At 34.8% G+C, this 22420-nt stretch overlaps 2 protein-coding genes across 2 annotated transcripts in view; both read left to right on the top strand.

Moving 5' to 3' along the window:
* Positions 1-9203, top strand: part of LOC306639922 (uncharacterized protein) — a gene marked incomplete at its 3' end in the record, with an annotated part of 29894 nt that extends 20691 nt beyond the window's left edge. Inside the window, exons 5-9 of the mRNA XM_079103601.1 lie at positions 2097-2167; positions 3899-3992; positions 6465-6484; positions 6591-6672; positions 9190-9203. Of these exons, the coding sequence (XP_078959727.1) occupies positions 2097-2167; positions 3899-3992; positions 6465-6484; positions 6591-6672; positions 9190-9203 (281 nt within the window). The remainder of the gene's footprint in view (positions 1-2096; positions 2168-3898; positions 3993-6464; positions 6485-6590; positions 6673-9189) is intronic.
* Positions 9204-10348: 1145 nt separating this feature from the next.
* LOC306639923 (uncharacterized protein) lies at positions 10349-21910 on the top strand (the record flags this gene model as incomplete). The annotated part of the gene is made up of 7 exons (XM_079103602.1): positions 10349-10479; positions 12958-13056; positions 13780-13808; positions 13897-13975; positions 16377-16447; positions 19862-19955; positions 21783-21910. The coding sequence occupies exons 2-7, from the start codon at positions 13002-13004 to the stop codon at positions 21908-21910; spliced, it is 456 nt and encodes a 151-aa protein (XP_078959728.1). The 5' UTR covers positions 10349-10479; positions 12958-13001.
* Positions 21911-22420: the final 510 nt, after the last annotated feature.

Below are 22420 nucleotides of genomic sequence, written 5' to 3' on the forward strand. Positions count from 1 at the left end.
AGGAACTGATAGAAGAGTAGCTATACACAAGAATGCTCAAACTTTAGTGAATCAAATATTGGGGACCATGTTCAAAATGCACATTGTACTCAACAGGTTTTTGCATCCTCATTTCTGAAACATTGAAAGATGTTTCCAATTCTCCTGATCTGTGGACCACATTCTGATTTGCAAGGGAGGGAACTGCCTTGAGGAATTCTAAATGAAGAGCTGTTGCATGTTAGTTCAATCATAACCAGATCCAGTAAAAGCACAGATTTTTTTTTTATTGCGAGCATATCTCTGTGGAAAGGAAAAGGACAAAAACAAGGAAGATACAATAATTATATTCCTAGCCAAGTACAGTGACACACCTGAAATCACAGTGAACCCAAAACTGTTGTAGGAGGATTGCAGGTTCTAGGCCAGCCTTAGCAAAGAGTGAAGCCATAAGCAATTTAGCAAGAAGTTATCTCAGAAATACATAAATAAGTCAGTCAGTCAGTAAGTAAATAATGCTGAGGATGAGGCTCAGTTATATAGGTCTCCTGGGTTATATATCTGGTACCAAATATATGTATTTTAAGATACAACTACTGAATATGGAAGAAACTGTAGTAGGAATAATCCAAAAAAAGAATGTAAAATAAAATGAATCAAGACCAAAGCTCTAGAAATTGCTTTTAAATAGCTAACTGGAAGGGGAAATGAGCTAGGTAACTCTGGAAAGGAATGTAAAGGAAACAGAGGAAGCATTTCAGCTGGTCCAGCTGGTCCAGCTTCTTAAACTTTGTTCATTTAATTAAACTTCATTCTATACAGGTCACTGAAAATTGTCTATCCTCTGTATTTCTGGAAACACTCCCTCCATTCAGGCCTGCATGAACGTCACACTGCACTGTTGCCTTCTCATTATTCATCTGTATTCACACAAAGGCCCTTCATGTCTGCCACCCACAGCATTGATATTGGTCTAGCTACCCTGTATCAGCCCTCTATCCCTTTTCCTGCCCATGCTATACTCTGTCATTTCTCCTTACCCATCCCTATATGGTCATACAAATATGGGTCCATTTGGTGCTTTTCTCTGTGTCATGCTACAGCCTTCCCTGTTCTGACCATTTCCTGCCTCTGGCTGATAATCTCACTCCTTAAGACTCTCTTCATACTAACCTCCAGAAAAGGCACCTTTTTTCTCAACTACCTCTTACCAATAACTTATTCAGTTATTGGTTCAAATAATTAGAACTGTTGACACCCGAAAAACCTGGGGGCAAATGGATTAGATTTGTACAGGAAATTTTTACAGGTCAATTTGTTAGACCCTAAGTAGAATAGTTGCTGGGTTACTTAGGTAGCCCCAAGGGGGGACAACACTACATCAGGAAGGATAGCCATAGTCCTGAAGGACTGAACAAATAGTTTGCCTTCTAAAAGAAGAAAATCAATTTGTCAGAATAGTGGAAAAAACATTTTAGATATGAAGGTATTCATTGACAAATGAGTCAGAAGTATCAGCCATTAGGAAAACAATATTGATGAACAGAGTCTGTTGAAAAATTGTTATGAGGAGAGAATAGCAAACTGAATTTGGATGTTTTATGAGTCTTTTTCAAAATATATTTCTGGGAACTTTAAATTTTTCTGGAGTGGATAATTCTTTGAGTTATTTTTGTGCATTAAACCTGTTGACATGTAGTTTTTCCCTGATGAGTTTTGAAGTTCTCGATCAGGAAAAGCATGCATAGAGTAGTAAATATTTGCTGGGTGTAGTCAGTCACACAAACACAGCTTCTTAGGAGGCTGAGAAGGGTCAATGGCATGATTGATGACACCCTGAACAATTTAGAGTGACTCTGTCTCAATGTACAATAGGTTTGGCAATACCACTCATTAGTAAAGTAATTGCTAAGGTTGCAAGAGTCCCTGGATAAAATCAGAAAACATGAATACATACCCACGTACACCCACAAGCACACATAAACACACACAGCACAATAAGATGGTTTCTAAAGTAAATGATGATCTAGTATAAAACCTATTACTAGTTTTTAATTTGATAGACTGTTACTCTTCCTAGGAGTACTAAGTAACTTAAGTAAACCATTTGTCAACAGAAGTACTGCTAGATGTAACATCAGAGGAAGAGGAGGAAGGGCTTAGTGGCTCTGAAAATAAGCAGTCACAGGTATGTAAACATGGGAATTTGAATTCATGGTTTCATCCTGTTTTCCTTGCATCCAGAATGTAAATTAGTTCAAATGAAATGACATTTTGCAAAATTCTTTAGGAATCTAAATATCATAATTTATGATGTTATTTTTATTATTTATTTAGATCTAATGCAATCTAATGAGTCTGAAAATAACATTGGAAATCATGGCAACCTAAACGTGAATTTTATTCTAGTAATTGAAGCAGTATTTTCTGAATATTGTTTGTGTTTTCATTGGTAAAACCTCACTAAGTGATGAAAACATTAACTATAAGACTTATGAATAAACAATTAAAATTATGAACATACGTAATTGTGATTGCCACTGATCTCATTTATGTCCAAGTATGGTTATACACAATGGTGCAAAATTTTAATTTCACATTACCAATCATTAATGCCAAGGTTAAAGCTTCCATCATCCTTTGAAGTTTTTGTCTATGTTGAGGCAGATAATAGTCTCAAATGAGTCCCACATCTACCTTTTTACAAAAGAGCAACCTTCTAGAATGGGACCTTCATTGTTTGGGTACAATCAGTAATTTTCCAGTCTGTTTCCTTATTGGATATTAAAAACAGAGTCCTTGGATGCAGTTATTGGGGAACTATGAAAATTTTGGAGGGGTCTTATTGTTTTCTCATGTTGGGTGTGTTAATAGGCTGAAGTTTTGCATGCATTTAGAAGAATCCCCTCTTAGGTGTGAGTCCTTCTGGGGTTTAGCTTCTTCCAGGTGATGTGCCTAGGCATTGGTGAGGTGTCAGTGTCAGATCCCCACTGAACTTGATCAACATGCATGGCTCGTGGTCCACTTCTTTTCTGCATAGTTGGTTTGGTGGGATTCTCCTCAGCTGACTAGAGGGGAGCTTCTTATCTTCCACTCAGCCAGGTTTCTCTGGTACAGCTGTAGACTCTTCCTCCTGTGGATGCTTTTCTCATTCTAAAAGCCAGTATTTCTGGGTTTTATCTATCAGCAGACTGTCTGTGCTGACTCTCCACTGAGTTCCCCAGCCCCATTTTTTATCATGTGGGTTCACTCCACTCAGTCTGACTCCATCTGTGGAAACATCAGGAAGCACTGTGTGTATCTGTGCTGCCACTATTCTTGGATGAATTTTTAGTTTTTCTTCAATGAAATGTGATGCATACTCTAGCCAAAGTGCATGTGTTATGTCAAAACAAAATATCAAAGCATTTTCCTTCCTTCTTTGACATTTCATTGAACTCGACTTCATCTCAGTAAATATTTTCCTGAAAGACAGGGTTTGGAAAATTTAGAGGACCAATATGAAGGAAGTGCATGTCAGTCCAGTGTTACAAATATCTAAATCTGCTTAAGATCAATCTCTTTTTCCAAAACAGTTCTAGATAAGTTTTCTACTGTGTTCCTGTTGTTGGGGAATAAAAAGTTGGGTATCAATTCCGAGGACAGTTGCTTTTGGATATATGCTCATCATTTAGTACTCTGTCAGTGAATACATTTCCTATGTATTCATCCTTTTTTTACCCCATGAGTAGAGTGATGAAAATAGTGATGCAGCTTAATACGGAGTGTGTACCTTATGTTATCCTATGGAATATTTAGATGTTCAAAATGCATTTGTCTGATATTTAGTTCCTATTAGTATAAAACTAGAAATTTGGTGACTTCTAAAGGGTGGTGTTGGAATTGCTATGCAACTAATTATTGACATTAATCTTAACAGAGAGTCTCTGAACATCATCCAGATATTTGTCTCTCTCATAAATCTGGTGAATCTATTCAAAAAGAAAAGAAGATAGTAAATGAAAATGGTGAAGGTAAGGACTGTGTAGTATACAAAATTATTCTGATGAATTTCTATCTAAAATATGAGTAATAGTATTTTCTAATCATTCAAGTAACATATCTGTTAAATAGGAAGTAAGACCAAAGAGATGTAATAGGAAGTCTATCTTCTCAGGTTTAAATCACAGGATACATTGGGAGTGTCAGTAAAGAAGCTCAATTATCTGTTGCATTTTTATACATTCATTGACCACAAAAAATTTAGAAACAGGAAAAGGAAAGAAAAAGAGGGGATGAAGACAAAGACAGCAAATACAGGGAGTCAGTGAAGGAAAAAAGAAACAGTTATACTCAGTGGAGACAGGAAAATTTATGTCACATATGAAAAGGACAAAGAACAGGAATTTCAAAATATGGGAAGAATTTGTGAGTTTTCTTTTCCAAAGTTGAATGATGGGTAGAGTAAAATTTTCCCAACCTTCTTCACTTAGTTAAAGTTGAAGAGTAATTGAGTGAAAAAGCAATCCCAAACTGCTGTTTGTTTACCACAAATTATTATGCATGAGTACAATTTAATGACATGCAACACATTGCTACTAACTAGGATAAAATACATAGGGCAGAAATAGCAAATGGGGAAGTGCAAAGAGTATTAATTATTATGGCATGATCTCCACATCCGCAGATCTAAATTTACTTTGGAAACATTATGGCTTCTTTCAAACTTTCATGTAGGGGGAGATATCATAAAGAGGAGTACAAAGCTACACTCAAGGTAGAGGAATTGAAAGCCTTCTAAATTCACACTGGAACTCTCACACTTCATTGTCTGTTGGGGGACCATATTCAAAAGCTCATTCTGACTCAAAAGGTCTTTGCTTCTACGTTTCTATTATACAATAAGGTGATTCCATTAATCCAGGTCTGAGGAGGACCTGGTTCTCAGTGAGCAGAAGGATTTCCCATAAGGGAAACTAAATAAGCAGACATTGGATGACAGATTATTACAAAACCAGAAAAAGTGCAACCATAAATCTTGCTTCCATTTTGAGCTTGTCCCTTGGTAAATGAGAAGGACTCAAAAGAGACAGACCTAAAAATTATATTTCTAAGACACATTTGCTACAGTTGTAGTCAAGAAGGAGTCGGAATCATCTGCAAAGTATGTAAAATGAAAAGAATTATGAACAGAGCTCTAGATCTTGCTTTTGAAAAGCTGAACACATGGAAAATGAGGTTAGAACCAAATAAGCTAGCAAAGCAGTTTTGGAGGGAATCATGAGGAAACTGAGAGAATGCAATTCAGCAGTTTTCAGAAAATCTGCATTGATGCAGTGATAAATGGAAGCAGTAGTTACTGAAAAAATTGTGGCAATCTGCAGATATCAATTTCTCTCCTTCAACACCAGGCACTGAGATGTATGTGGCATTCATGTGGATTATTAAAATGAGAAACAGCATTTCAGGTGCCTTGTTTGTTGTAAAGACAGCTAATTATTTATGATTTATTCTTGCCTAGAAAATGAAACCTTGACCTTGGGCATTCCCAGAATGCTCTCTCAGTTTTGAGCAACATACTGATTAGACTACTAATTTTCTGATAATGCAGCCTGCCAATGAAAATACTTGAAAAGCTGACAAGATATACAAACCAGATTTGTTTTGAAAAAACAAGTGTTTCCTGAATAACAAGACACATATTCTTAGTATGTGCATATCATTTTCATTTTGAAATATAAAATTTATTTTGATATTCTGTGAGCTTTCAGACCATTTTTCCTTTGAATTGCCATATCTCAGTTTTTTGTTTACCATGCATACATTTTTAGATATGGGTCTTGTATATTCTTATGAGAGTGTGTCAAGAAACTTGATATTTGTTAAACCAGGTGATACAGGAAAAGAAGTTTCAGCAGGGTCCTTCATGGAGACCCGTTATTTTAAAAGTATGTATCTGAACAAATTACTTTAGGTAAATTTCTTTGATGAGAAATGATACTTATCTATCCTGGAATCTTGTCATATTTTTGGACTTACTAAATTTAAGGACAAATGGAGAGAGTATATATAGTTAAGATAAAATAGATTAAATAATTCTGATAGGATCCACTCAAGATATTTGCTTATTCAGCTTTGACATTGAAACTCTCATGGTACATTTTTACTCATGTGACTGGAAATCACTGTGCTCTCCACCCTTCTTTTTCTGGACATTGGTATATATACCCTTATATGTATTATTTTTATGTTCACCAGAAACATGATTTCACATTTGGAAACTAAGCTGCTTGTTTTATTATATTTTTATGCCTGATTAGTCTTTACTTCATTTTTGTCATACAACTATTCTAAAAATGAAAAAAGAAACATAGAAAACCAAAAGCTAAAGAAAGTGTTATCAATACTATCCCCCAGAATTAAGTCCATAGTAATTCAGTAGGAACATAATGGGTGGTTTTGTCACATTCTGGTTTTATTGAGTATATATCTTGCTTGCTTTTCAGTATTTCAGGACTCCTGGAAGGTAATTCAGAATTCCTGGAAGATAATTCATGTTCTATGTTTATATCAAATTTTAAACTGAAAACTGGATGAAGTACACAGTATTTACTAATTATTTTGTCTGTAAGGAGATTGAGAATGCCATGAAAATCAAAGATCCTCTTCCAACTGAAAAAAAAGTGAAGAAGGAAGCATGGACAAAAAAACGAGGTAATTGTTGCAGTACAAATTTTCTGCAAAGAACTAGGATGAACATTGAAAATGTAAGATGTTCCACTCATATAATACAGTATTGTGAGAGAATTTGGCCCAATACATCAGTGCCTCTGTTTGCATCAACATATTAAAAATTTTCAGAAAAAGCATATGAAAAAGATTGTTAAAAATAAATTATAAGTTAGATATTTCTACAATTAAAGTTTCCAAATTGGAGTCATTATGCCTATTGGTGGGATTTTCATGTGGGTTTTCTTTACTGAATATTTTAAAAATCTTGTAGGACAACTGGGTTATAGGCTCAGATGATTGAGATTGAGGAAGCAGATTGTGCTTGAAGTCCGTAGGTCAAAGCCAGTCTGTGAAATACAGGAAAAGCATATCTAGAAGACAACATCAACACTATCATGACACTGAGTAAATTGACTAATTTGATAAATATTTGTTGTTCTTTATACAAACTTTATTCCATGCCCCCTACCCAAAATTTCTTATTTTGGTAAAAATGACCAAAATAAGAAATCACACAATGTATTATCCTAATTCTTTAATTTATCCATTTCCTATAAAAAGAATACTGTTTTTATGGGAGAACACTTTCCTGAAATTTAGATGAAGAGCTGTAAATCCCAAAACACCTTTTGTTTGCTCATATTTTATTGATGTGTTTTGTTGTTTGTTTTTTCTATATTTGTGGGAATTGAATCCAAATATTTTTGCATGTTAAGCAGTTACTTTTCTATTGACTTTCATCTACTGACTTCACTGATTCACTAGTGGGCTTGTTATCCAAGTTCAAGGAAATTGCCTACCAAGGACTTAAAAGATTTCCCTCAACATAGGAAGATACTGTCTTTAGGAGTAATTACATTGTAAATTAAATCAACATTCACAGTTCCTATGGTCTATTACATAACTCACTTGAAACCTTGAGTAATAGGAGCAGAATCTCACATTCCAGGAGCTCATTTAGTATGACCTAATTCTACACAGGTCACTAAAATTGTCTATCCTCTGTATTTCTGGAATCATACCCTCTATTCAGGCCTACATGAACTTCACACTGCTCTGTGGTCTCCTCATCATTCAACTCCATTTATGAATATGCCCCTCATGTTCTCTTGCCCACAACCTTAAGAATGGTCTAGCTACATGAATGTATAACCATCAGCCCTCTTTAGATGGAGGATATCAAGCTTTTTAAATTTCCTAGAAGCCATTTGTAATAAACATTATTCATACCTCTGTATTTTTAGCACTTCCCTGCCTGCACTCTTCTCTGACAGTTCTACTCACCAATCCCTGTTGTCACACAAACACTGTCCCATTTAGCCCTTGTCTCCATTCTCTCTACATTTCTTGACCTCTGACTGATAACCTCACTCATTATATCACTGTTCATTCCTGCCTCTAGAAAAGACACCAACTGTGACACCTGTTATCTCCTCTATCTTTATCACAAACTCAAATATGTGTGGGAATAAATAAATTATTGACACCAACATGATGTCAAAGAACTCCTCTTGGGTCCAGGAGCCAATGGCCTAGACAGGGAGGGGGCTAATTTTCAGGTCAATTTTACCTGTCTGAGTTAGCCTAGGAAAGGCAAAAGCAGTTTGTCTGGAATAAGAGGCATAATCACAGAAGCTTCTCCAAACATAGTGAGTCCTAATAGAAGAAAGAACAAAAAATGTAAAAGTCAAGATGAAAAGGAACAGAAAAGGAACACATTCTTTTGATGAAGCTGAAATGGGATCCATCAGTTGGGACAACGAGAATGATGTACAGTCATTGTTGAAACCTTACTATTTGGATTAAGAGATAATAAACAGTGTTATGTTTCTTGTCTTCATGGAAATTTAAAATTTTTTTCCATGAAATTTCCTTTTACTTTGGATGAACTTGTGAGTTATTGTATGCATCGAACATGGTGACACCTCATATGCCTTCAAGTGGTGTTCTTAAGTATTGTATCAGTAAAATTACTCCTTAATGATCTCAATTATACAGGCACAGAGGGGGAACATCTTTAGATTTAGAAAGGCTAAAAAAAGAAAGCCATTTTTGTTCAGATATCTCCACAAGATAGCCTAAATAAATGACTCTGAGTGAAGGTCACACAGACTCTGATTCTACTTAGAAGATTGTATAGTGCATCTGAATTTACATGATATTTTAGGCAAAAGTCCAAGACTTTGCTGAAAATGTTGTGTTATAACTGGTGATAATCTATAAAACATTTTTTCCTATAAACAGTTATCCTATAAAATGAGGGAGATTTTCACTTTATAATTGTTATATTTTAGAAATTTTAGGACCATTTTCTATATTATGGGGATTCATTTTGATATATCATTAAAAACTAATTTGCTTAAATTCGGTGCCATGTGTCATGTGTCATGCAGTTATGCTGATTTTACTAAATTGGGTTTCAGAGCAAAAAGTAGGAAAGCTGGGACAGATGGTGGTCATATTCCTAGTAATCTGAGAAATCTTCATTCTGCTTTCCAGAGTGGAAGGCCTAAGTTTGTCTTAGAGTGTGTTTTTTTCCCCACATACTCACCAGAATTTTTAATTTGAATGTTTTGTAAAAGCTAATGTGACTGGGTGAGCCGAAATGTCAGTGGAGTTTTGCATGGTTTTTCCCTGAATGTTATGGACATGGAAAAGGTTTTGTAATTTTTTAGGTTATTTGTATTTCTTGTTCTTAGATCTATGACTCATCTCTATTTCCTAATTGTGTTGATGAGATTCTCAGCCCACCAGAAGGGAGATTCCTGTCTTCCACCCAGCCGGCTTCCCTTGGCAGTGCTGTAGCCTTTTCCTTCTATGAGTATATTTGTTCCTTCAAAACCAACATATTGTGTTTCATCTGGTCGCAGGCTCTTTGTAGTGGCTCTCCAATGTTTTCCTACAGCATGTCATTTTCATTATGCGGCAACACACTGATTCATCTGACCTTCATCTCTGGAAATAGTGAATAATACTCTATGATTCTGTGCTGACACCTTTCTCCACTGGAATACATGTTGGTTTTTTCTTGAAAGGAAATTGCTGCATATTCTATCCAAACTGCATGTGCTCTTACTTCCAAGTAAAATATATCCCTTTTGTTCTTTCTACCTTCTTCTTTTTCTAAATGTGATTTTAGCTCCATAAATATTTTGCAGAAAGACATTAAAATTTAGAAGGCTCTGATGCCTCAAACAAAGCAAGTGCAACAGTGATTCATTGTTACACAAGGTGACAGAATTGAAACTGTCATCACATCCAGTATCATAATTTAACATGAAAAATTTTGATCATCCAGTGTTAAAAATGTTGGGTACTGTGTAACATCATGTGCATTTGTATAAACAGTTTAAAATATAATTTCTCCTGTATGCATAGATTTGATTGGGAATGCCACATTGACTAACTAAACACTTAGGTTAGTAGTTTTGGATATAGGAACATCATTGACTTTGTTATCAGGGAAAGCATTTTCTATGTCCTCCATCCTGGTATTACCCCATCAGCAGCCAGTTGAAGAGAAGAGCTCAGCTTAATCTGGAGTGCATAGGATAGAGTCTTATGGAATGTGTTCTTGCTCTAAATGTACTGGTCTAATTTCCAATTCCCATGATTTCACAATTAGAATTATGGTGATATCTAAAGAGTGATGATGAAATCTTTATACAATAGATTAATGACATTTATTTTATCAGAGTGTCTGTGAGCAACATCCAGAGGTATGTGATTCTGTCATATCTGGTGAGCCCTCTCAAGGTGCAAAGAAGAGAGAAAAAGGACATATACAAGGTAATGTATTATATATATATATATTAATATATATAATATATATATATTATATATATACACACACACACAATATACATGTATATTGCAAAATATATTATCTCTTTATATAGTACATAATAATTGGGAGAGAATATTGCCTTCAACCTTGAGCATGAGTATGTTCTTATTATTCAGATAGTGTTTCTTTTAAATAGCTGAAAAGAAAAAAAAAGGAATGTAATACTGGGACATATCTTATTTCAGACACAGATTAAATTAGGGGTTTTGCTGAAAGAACTGAATTATGAATTGCATTTTGATACATAATTTGATCACAAGAAAATGGGAAGTAAATATAAGAGAGAAAGAGGGAAGGGAGATTTAGAAACATACTTAGTACAGGGAGTCAGTGAAGAAAAAAGAAACAGTTTCACTCAGTAGAGGATAGAAAATTCACGTCACCTAAGAAAAGGAAAAAAAAAAGGAAAAAAAAAACAATTTCAAAATGTGGTAAGAAATGTTTCCTGTTAAAATGTTGATTGATGCATGAGTAAAATTTTTCCAAACTTCCTAACTTAGTATGTTATGAAAACATTTGAGGAGTGAAGATTTGAGGAATGATCATTCAGAGCTAAACTCTTTTAGCACAAATTTATGTATGTATATAATTTAGTTATTGCAACATGTTACTACCTAGATAGGAAAAAATATGTATAGGGCAGAAACAGAAAATGGGGAAGTAGAAAGATGTATGAATGGTTATGGAATGATCTCCAAGTCACAGATCTAAAATTCCCATTGCAAACATTATGGCTCCATTTAAACTTTCATTTAGGAGGGCATCGTAGGGAGGAAACCACAGCTAAATTTATGTTAGAGTAGAAGAATTGGAAGAAGACTGCAGTCACACTGGAAATCTCAAACTGTAATGTATTGATTGTTGGGGACCATGTTCAGAATCTCATTCTGATGCAGCAGATGTTTCCTTCTACATTTCCGTTAGAGTCTAAGGTGAATCCAATGATCCTCGTCCACAGACAACATTGTTTGTAGCCAGGGAAATGGGGTCCCCTTAGGAAATGTAAGTGAACCCTATTTATTCTTGTACTTCAGGAGAGAAAAAGATCAAATGCAGGCATAAATCTTGCTTTCCTTTTCATCATGAACCTTGGCCAATGGGATGGTCTCAAAAGACAAAGACAGAAATTATACTTCCATGATATATTTGCTATATAGGGAGGCAAGGAGGAGTGGGGATAATCCAATCAAAGGATGTAAAACTCACAGTTTCAAACACAAACCTCTAGAAGTTCTTTTGGAAGTGTTACAAGAAAGGGAAAATGAATAAGGAACCAGACAATTGGCTAGGTAATTTTGAAGTGAACTGTGTTGAAACTAAGAGAATGAAATTCAGTTTCTGTTTATCTGCCTTCAGACCAAAGATGAGACTATTTCTGGTCCAGAGATGATTTGAAAAGTATGAACTGGAAGAATTCAGCCAACTTGCAGTGGCCAATTTCTCCCCTTTATACCTACCAAGCACCATGATATATGTGGCATTCATATCAGTCATTTGGATGAGAAACCTAGCATTTTTGATTAATTGGTTGTTCTAAGGAGAGCTACATTTTCCATTATTATTATTATTATTATTATTATTATTATTATTAGTTATTTTTACTGTATTGGTACTTTGAACTGAAACCATGTCCTTGGACCTGCCAGTAATGCACTTTACTACTAAGCTAAATTTCCATAGATAGTTCTAGATAGCTAATTTTCTGTTCCCAGAAGTATTTCATGAGAATACTTGAACAATTGTCAAGATACACCATGCCAGTTTCATTTTCCCATGTAAACAACTTGAGGGAGCTTATTCTTTGAACACCAAGGTGCTATTCTTACTATATATGTCAATGACTTTTAAATAAGGGTGTTTACTTATATCTTGTCATTCTGCAAGCTTTCAGATTATTTTTTTCTTTGGAATACTATGTCTCATATCTTTATGCAACTTGCAGCTACAAACTTCTCACCTCCAAACCTACCAGTAACCATAATGTATGTGGCATCCCAATGGCATCCATATGAGACATTCCAATGAGCATCATAGTATTTTTAGTGCATTTGATGTTGTAAAGACAGCTAGTTGTTCCTTTATTTTTCCTCAAAATGAGGACCTGGCCCTGGGCATTCCAGGAATGCACTCTCATTACTGAGTGACATACTTATCCCTAGACTACTAATTTTCTGATAATGCAACCTGCCTATGAAAATACTTGAAAAGCTGACAAGATGTACTAAAGCAGAGTCATTTTTGTAAATGGAAGTCTTTGTTGAGTTCATACTTTGGAAATCAAGAGTGTTACTCTCAGTATATATACCATTAACTTTGAAATATAAAAGTTTACTGATATCTGAAATTCTGTGAGCTTTCAGAACATTTCTTCTTTGGATAGCCCTATCTCAATTCTTTGTTTATTATACATTCTTTCTTAGATTTGGAACTTGTATCTCCTCATGAGAGTGTATCAGGAAACTTGATGTTGGTTAAAGAAGAGGATACAGGAAAAGCAGTTTCAGAGGAGTCCCATACAGGTATGAAAAAAAAAATACATGAATTATCTGGCATTCTAAAATTACATATCTGAACAAATTACTTCAGGTAAATTTCTTTGATGAGAAATGATACTTATCTAGGCTGAAATCCTCTTATAATTTTGGACTTACTAAATTGTAGGACAAATGGAGGAACAGATATATAGTTAAAATAAAATGGATTAACTCATTCTGATAGGGTCCACTCAAGATATTTGCTATCATTATTTCTTCAGTTTTTTGTTTTTTTTTTTTTTTTTTTTTTTTTTTTTGTGGTGCTGGGGATCGAACTCAGGGACTTGCGCTTGCAATGCAAGCACTCTACCGACTGAGCTATCTCCCCAGCCCTATTGCTTCAGTTTTGACATTGAAACTCTCATGGTCCTTTTTTACTCATGTGACTGGAGATCACTATACTCTCCACCTTTCTTCATCTGGACATTGGTATATGTACCTTATATATATATTATTTATGTTCAACAGTAACATGATTTCACATTTGGAAATTAAGTTGCTTGTTTTATTATATTTATATTCCTGAGTAGTCTTCATTTTTGTCACATGACTGTTATAAAAATGGAAAAAGAAACAGAAAACCAAAAGCTAAAGAAATTGTTATCAACACTATCCCCCAGAATCAGGTCAGCAGTAATTCAGCAGTAACATGATGGTGGCTTTGTCACATTCAAGTTTTGTTGAGTATATATCCTGCTTGCTTTTCAGTATCTCAGGACTCAAGTGATTCCCGGAAGGTAATTCATCTTCTATGTTTATGTCAAATTTTAAACTGAAAACTGGATGAAGTACACAGTGTTTACTAATTATTTTGTCTGTAAGAAGATTGAGAATGCCATGAAAATCAAAGATCCTCTTCCAACTGAAACACAAGTGAAGAAGGAAGCATCAACACTCAATTCAGGTAATTGTTACAGTACAGATTTCTGCAAAGAGCTATGTTAAATATTGAAAATGCTAGCAGACTTTCCACACATATTCTATTTTAATACCATACTTTGATAGAATTTAGCCCGATATTTAAGTGCCTATGTTTGCATCAATATATTGAAAATTTTCAGGGAAATCATAGAAAAAAATCTTCAAATACAATTTGTAACTTAGATAATTCTATGATTTCAGATCCCCAACTGAATCATTACACCTCTTTGTTAGTTTTTGAGATGTTTTTACTTTCCCCACAATATTTAAAAATGTTTACAGGAGAGCTAGGCTGTAGTCTCAGATGATTTTAAGACTGAGGAAACAGATTTTGGTTGAGCACATTATGTTAATGTCAATCTCTGAAACACAGGAAACACATGTCTTAAAGACAATATTTACTCTATTATGACACTGAGTAAATTGCCACATTCATGAAACATTTGTTCTGCTCTATGCACACTTTATTCCATTTCTCCACCACTCATGAGGTCAGGTCATATGTAAGAAATTATACAATGTATACTCATACATACTTTATTTCATCCCTTTCCTGTAAAATGTACACTGTGTCCATGGGAGAGCACACTTGCCTAGAATTTAGACTAAGAGATGTTAATCCCAAAATACTTTTGTTTGCTCTTATTGGTGTGTTTGTTGTTTGCTTTCCCTACATTTGTAGGGACTTAATCCAAATTCTTTTGCATGCTAAGCAGTTTTTCTTCCACTGAATATTAACCACTGACTTCAGTCATTGGTGGGCTTGGTATACCCAAGTTCAAGAAAATTGCCTGAGGACATAAGTGAGATCCCTCAACTTAGGAGGGTATTGCCATAGGAGAAATTGCATGGTAAACAAAAGCAACATTATGGTTCCTGTGTTTTATTACACATCTCATTTGAAATCTTGAGTAACAGGAGCAGAATCTCAAATTCCGGTGGCCCATCTTTTTAATTATTTTTATTTCCTTAAACTTCATTCTTCATAGGTCCTTGGAATTATTCTATCCTCTGTATTTCTGGAAACATTCCCTCCATTCAGGCCTGCATTGTTGCTTTCTTTTTATTCATCTCCCTTTATTCACATGTCCCTCACATTCTCCTGCCCACAGCATTAAAATGGCCTTGCACCCTGCATATATGATCATTGGCCCTCTTTATATTGAGTATGTCAAACATCCTAAATTTCTTAGGAATCATTTATGATACAAACTCTTCCTACCTCTGTATCATTAGCACTTTACATGCCTGCACTGTCTTCTGGCAATTATCCTCATTAATCCCCTTACGTTCAGACAAATACCATCCCATTTAACACTTGTCTCTATGTCATGGTTTAGCCTTTCATGCCTCTTGATGATATCCTAACTACTTATGTCTCTGTTCATCTCCAGAAAACACACAAATTCTGGCATCTGTTATCTCCTCTAGCTCTAACCCAAAACTAAATTGTTGGTGGAAATAATAAAACTTTTGAAACCAACATTATGTACAAGCAACCCACACAAGTCCAGGCCCAATGGACTAGACAGGGAAAGAAATAATTTTCAGGTCTAGTGGTTATAATATCATACAAAAACTGGTCAGTTGTCTGATGTAGCTCCAGGAAAAGCAAAACAAGTTTTTGTCAGGAATAACAAGCATAATCACAGAAGGTTTAAATGTATACATTAAGAAAGGAAAGGAAAGGAAAGTAGAGGAAAAGGAACATGGATTTCTTTTGATGAACGGGATGTAATGGGATGAATGGGTGTAAATGGACTCAATCATTTGGGATGTGAAAATGATATATAGCAGTTGTTTATAACTTACTCTTTGGATGAAGAGAAAGTAAACATTGTGATGTTTCTTGTTTCCATGGTAATTTTCTTTTTTTTTTGCATTTTTTTTTTACCTTGAGTCTATGAATCTGTGAATTATTATATGCATTGAACTTGGTGACACCTAGTTTCTTCCCAAGTGGTGTTCTGAAGTGTTGACCCAGTAAAATCATTTCTTAAATATCTGAGTATATACTGTGTGCAGAGGGGCACATCTGTAATTGCAGATACCTTGGAGGGTAATGAAGACCAATGACAGGTTTTCTGCCAGAGAGGACACCTTAAAGAGGACCTGTCTGCAAATAAGAAAGGCTTGGGATTTGAAGTGCTACAATTCATTCCAAGGATACACAAGTCTCTGAGTACAATACTCAGACCACATACAAACAGAAATTTTACAGTCTTAAAAAATAAATATTCACCTAAAAGTACACTTAAATTAAAATTATAATTGGAAAAATAAATATATATATAATTTTTGCAGTTATTCATTTTATTTCTATATATATTCACACATTATAATTGTTTTAAGTAGTTTAAGTAAATATATATGTTCATCAGCAGAGTCACATTTTGGCATGTCATCAGCGGAAGAGCAGGAGAGTCTCGATCGTACTCAAAATAACCAGCAACTGGTATGTAAACATTCAATTTAAATTCCTGGTTTACTCCTCTATTTTACCCCAGAAGGTAAATTATGCCAAATGAAATGATTTCATAGAATACACTTTTGTATTTCAGATATTTAAGTCTAAAAGAATTAACTTGTTATCCACTTGAAAATGGCTTAGGAAACATGGCAGCTTAAAGGCAAGCTTTGTAATAGCAATTGAACATTGTTATTTATCAATATTGTGTTCTTTTATCTGTGTGACCTCATTTAATGAGACTTAGAAATATCCAGTTGAAATTATGAACATATGTAACTTTAATGGCCACTGAACACATTCAAGTTAAGAGCCCATCATTCCCAAAGGCTTAAAATTCTAATTTCATATTACCTCTCATTCATGCCAAGTTAAAAGCTTCCATTTTTCCATTTCATTAGTGTCTAGGTCGAGGCAGATAAGAGACTCAATTGGATACCAACCTGCCTCTTAGAAGTATCAAAACCTTAAAGGATGGGTGCTTTGTTTTTGGCATACAAAAAGTAACATTCTAATTCATTTTCTTTCCATTACTAAAGTTAATAAATTCAGTAAACATTTTATCCTACTATTTTAATGGATATTAGAAAACAGACCTTGGATAAAGTACTCCAAAACTAAGAGTCTGTTTTCGAATATCCACTAAAATAGTAGGTGTCTTATTGCCTCCTTTTCTCATGTTGTCTGTGTTGGTAGGTTGAAGTTTTGCATGCATGTGAATGAATTTCTCTTCCAGTGTTCTAGTTTGGAGTTTTCTGTTTCGGATATGTTCTGGGCAGGGTTTACATCTCAACATTCTCTCCACATCCTGAGCATGTCCAATGTGCTAATTTTACTCAATAGCATCTCCTTAAGAGGAGAAAATAAGCTCTGAAAACAATCACAGCTTACACAAAACATTAATCTCCTATAAATAGAATGCATATTTTAAATGATCTTTGTAACACCACAATCTAAAGAGAAGAGTAGACGTGGCTGAAAATAGAGGAAGGAGAATTAAAGTGATGTGAGTCAACAGAGTCAGATGAGGAGTAGGAAAGGAAATAAAAATGACCAAAAAAAGGAATTAAAACAAGAATGTAAACGCATTCAGTGACCAACAACAAGAAAGAAATGAAACCATCTTAGAAAATCAGATATAAACCTCATAAAGACAGCAGACCAAAAAGAAAACAAAACAAAATCAAGAGTGACAACTCCAGGTGGGGGAGATGGCTCAGTTGGTAGAGTGTTTGCCTTGCAAGCACAAGGCCCTGGGTTCGATCCCCAGTACCGCAAAAAAAAAGAGTGACAACTCCAAAATTTTCATATTTTCCTTATACTAATGCAATTAAAATACAAATATTTCTGTCTGGCATATCAAATTTATAAACCTATACAATTTGGTGTTTTCTGGGAAAAAAGTATGGGGCAGCTCTTTATATGCTCCAGCCCAAATAGGCCTAAACAGTGGAGTGTACAAGCTGAGCTTTGCTGCTGCTTTCCCCTCACCCCACCCAGAGAATGCTGAGGGAACTTTGCAAGTTTCAGAGGAAAACTCACCCTCAGCTTTTGTTTATGTACTCAGAATTGTGGGTTTATCTAATGCAGGAACAGGCTGACGAACCCTCTAGTCTTTGGAGTTGGGGGACTAGTTGGTAATTCAGACCCTGAGTGAAGAGGCCCCTGTGCTTGCTCTCTACTTCTGCCTTGAAGATTCTGCAATGCATCCATTTTTTCTTGACATATTCAGCAGAATCAAAGTCTCTCAATGGGTGAAAAACTTGTATTTAAATTTAGTGTAATCTACATTAGATTCCTATTGTTTTGTATAAAATATCTTATGTCTGTAAAATAAGGGAGATTTTGATGTCATAATATTTATATTTTAGAAATTTTTAGACGATTGTTTTTATATATTATGTGGGGTTTCATTTTGACATAATGTTAAACCATGAAAAACTAATATCTCAAACTCTGTGCCAAGTATCTCCACATGGTCTTCATTCTTGTTATAGGCATCTGGGCTATTTCCATAACTTTCTAATTTTGACTTTCACTGAAACAAACATTGAAGTTCATGTGTCACATGTGTATACGGATGTTAGTACATTGGGATAAATAGCACGGAGTGGGAAAGTTGGGTCATATGATGGTCATATTCCTAGTATTCTGAAGATTTTCAATACTATTTTCCAGAGTGGAAGTCTTAATTTTTAGTCATACAGTGTATGATTGTATGCTTTTCCTCACATCCCCTCCACAACTTATTATTTGAATACTTGTTAAATAATAAATGTCATTTTGTCAGGGGTGAGCTGATATGTCAATGGCATTGTGACTGGTATTTCCCTGAATGCTAGAGATGTTGAATTTTTTCAGGTGTGTAGGCAATTTATGTTTGTTTTTTTTTTTAATTTTGAGGACTTACCTATCTATTCCTTTCCCCCATTTACTAATAGAATTTCTGAGATTCTCTTCAGACCACCAGAGGGGAGATACCTCTCTTCAACCTAGCTAGGATTCCCCTGGCATTTCTGCATGCTATTTCTATTATGAATGCATTTCTGCTTTTAAAAGCCAATATTTGTGGGTTTCATCTGATCACTGGCTCTCTGTTGTGACTTGCCAGTGTTTTCCCACAGCCCGTCTTTTTCATTATGCACCCACATATATTCAATTCCTGATTCTGAAATTGGTAAATAAGCACTATATGATTCTGGGCTGCCACGTTAATCCACTGGAATACATTTTGGGTCTTTCTTCAATGGAAAATTTTGCATAATGTACCCAAATTGTGTGTGCTGCTATGTCCAAGTTAAATACAGACACATTATTTTCCTATTTTCTCTTTTGCAAAATGACACTTTGACTCAATAACTATTTAGCTGAAAAACATTAAATTTTGGAAGTATTCAATGACCGAAATGAACCAAGTGCAACAGTCTTTCATTGCTACTTGTGCTAGAATAGAAACACTCTTATCACATCAAGTATCATATTTTAACACTAAAATTTGGTATTCATTATTTAAAATGTTGAATACTGTATAACATCAAGTGCATTTATCAAGGGAGTTTTAAGTACATATACTCCTGAATTTGTAGATTTTCTGTGGTATGCAAATTTGACTAATTAAACAGTGATGCTAGTTGTTTTAGATGTAGGACCTCAGAGGGTTTGTTGTCAGGAAATACATTTCCCATGTCCTCCATCCTGGTTTTACCCCATCAGCAGCCAGATGAAGAGAAGAGCTCAGCTTCGTCTGGAGTGCACTGGAGAGTGTGTCTTATGGAATGTCTTTTTGCTCAAAATGTACTGTCTAAATTCTAATTCCCATGATTTCACAATTAGAAACATGGTGATGTCCAAAGAGTGTGATAAAATCTTTATTTAACTAATTTTTGACATAAATTTTACCAGAGTGAAACTGAGCAACATCCAGAGATGTGTGCTTCTGGTATATCTGATGCATCCTATCAAGGAGCAAAGATGAGAGTCAGTGGACTGGAACAAGGTAAGAACCACATAGGATACAAAGTACCTTGGTGAGAATATTGCCTTAAAACATGAGCAGTAGTGTATTCTAATTGTTTAAGGAATGTACATTTAAATATCTAGTAAGAAAAAAGAAAGTTAATAAGTGGCATATCTTATTAGGTTTCAGTCACAGGTATTGCAAAAAAATTGAATTATGAGTTGCATTTTGATACATGCTTCAATCAGAAAATTTGGAAATAATGAACAGGAGAGAAGAAAAGGGAGTGAAAATTGAGAAAGTCAGTGAATAGAGTCAATGAAGGGAAAAAGAGCAGTTGTTATCAGTGAGGGGAAGGAAATTCAGGTCTCCTGTAAAAGGAAGAACACCAGGCCTTTTAAAATGTGGCAATAAACATGAGTTCCTAAGTTTTATGAAGCATAAAGTAAAATATTCCCATACTTCATAAATTAGGAACAGTTGAAAGGAATTTGAGGAATGAAGACCTTATCACTTTGAGCTGAGTTCTTTTTCCATAAATGATCACTCATCTATAAAATTTATTGACATGAAGCATGATGCTACTACCTAGGACACAAAATATATTTTATAAAGAGTTAAGAATGAAGTCGAAAAGAGTATGTGTGGTTATGAAGCGATCCACAAATTCACAGGTTTCTAATATTCCCTATGTAAATATTACAGCTCCTTCTTAACTTTTATTTGGGGGGACATCATAGGGAGGAATCTAGAGTGATATTCAAGTTAAATAGAAAAATTGAACATGGACTAAGTTCACACTGAAACTCTCAGACTGTAATGTATTGTCTTCTGGGGAACATGTTCCAAAGGTCATTCTGACACAACAGGTCTTTTTCTGTACATTCCCATTACATTCTGAGATGATGCAAATGATCTGGTTTCCCAGACTGCAATGTTTGTCATGAGGGAATGGATGTCCTTTTGGGAAATATAAATGAACATTTATTGAATCCTATACTTAGGACATAACCATATGAAGTACAAGCATAAAGTCTCAGCATGTCTTTTCAGCAAGTGGAAGTTCTCAAAAGACAAAAACCATAAAAAAATTATACATTGAAGATACATTTGCTATATTCAGAGGCCAGAAGGAGGGGAATAATCCAACCAAAGAATGTAAAATTCAAAGTATAAAATCCACACCTCTAGACATTGCTTTGGAAAAGGTAAAGGAAGGTAAAATGAGAAATGAACAAAAGAGTTAGCTGGGTAATTTTAGAGGGAATCATGTCAATACTGAGAAAATGCAATTTGGTTGCTTTCAGTGCATCTCCCTTTAAACCAAAGGTGAGTCTATTGCCTCTCCAGAGATCAGTAGGGATAGGAAGAATAGGGGCAACCTGCAGCTATCAACTTCTCCCCTATCACAACCAGGCATCAAAATGTATCTAGCATCCATTTGATTTATTTGCATGGAAAACATAGCTTATATGATGCATTGGTTGTTGTAAAGACAGCCCTAATTTTTTTCAGTTTTTTTTATTATTACTCTATTGGTGCTTTGAACTCAAATCATGTCCCTGAGAGTTCCAGAAATGTACTCTATTACTGAGCTAAATTGTCATCTCTAGATAGCTAATTTATTGGACAATACTTTTATAAAAATACGTGGTAGGCTATCAAATATGCTATGTAAGCCTCATTTTTAACCAGATTTTATGAAGTTTATTCCATGAATACCAAGGCTGTTACTCAGTATATATACAAATGACTTTGAAACACAACAGTTTACTGGTATCTGATGATTCTGTGAAATCACAGATAACTTTTTCCTTTGAATTGCCATATCTCAATTATTTATGCTTTATAATATGTTTTTATTAGATTTGGGACCTCTATATTCATACAATGGTGAGAAAAGAAATTTGATGTTGGATAAACCAGAGGATACAGAAGAAGAAGATTCACCAGTACCACATATGGGTATGAAAAAACAACCATATGTGTATTAGCCTGTTATTCTAAAGCATATCTGAGCTTATTAGTTCAGAAAATTCTCTCTGATGACAAATGAAGTATACCTGCCCCTGGAATCTCATCAGCACTAGGGACTTATTTATTATAAGGCAAATGAGGAACATAAAACATACCTATAATAAAATGGATTAAATAATTGGCATAGGCTTCACTAGACCTATATGCTACAACAATTTTACTTCAACTTTGACACTGAACATTACAGGTCCCTTCTTGCTTCAGTGAATATGGATAACTGCTTCCCATGATTCTGCATATTAACATTGGTATATGGAAACTTGTCTGTATTTATTATTAAAAATGTAATCTTACCATTGGAAACTTTAAAGTAAATCTACATTCCTAATTTTGATGTAGTACATTTCTGACATGTGGCTATACTCATCAAAAAGCTCCAAACAAAAACACAAACCCCAAAGCTAAAGTAAACTTTGACAATACTAACCACTGAGACTCAACTCCATGTTTGTTCATTAGGAAATTAA

The sequence above is a fragment of the Sciurus vulgaris genome, assembly GCF_902686455.1.
Source record: "Sciurus vulgaris genome assembly, chromosome: 11".
In the NCBI taxonomy this organism is placed as follows: Eukaryota; Metazoa; Chordata; class Mammalia; order Rodentia; family Sciuridae; genus Sciurus; species Sciurus vulgaris.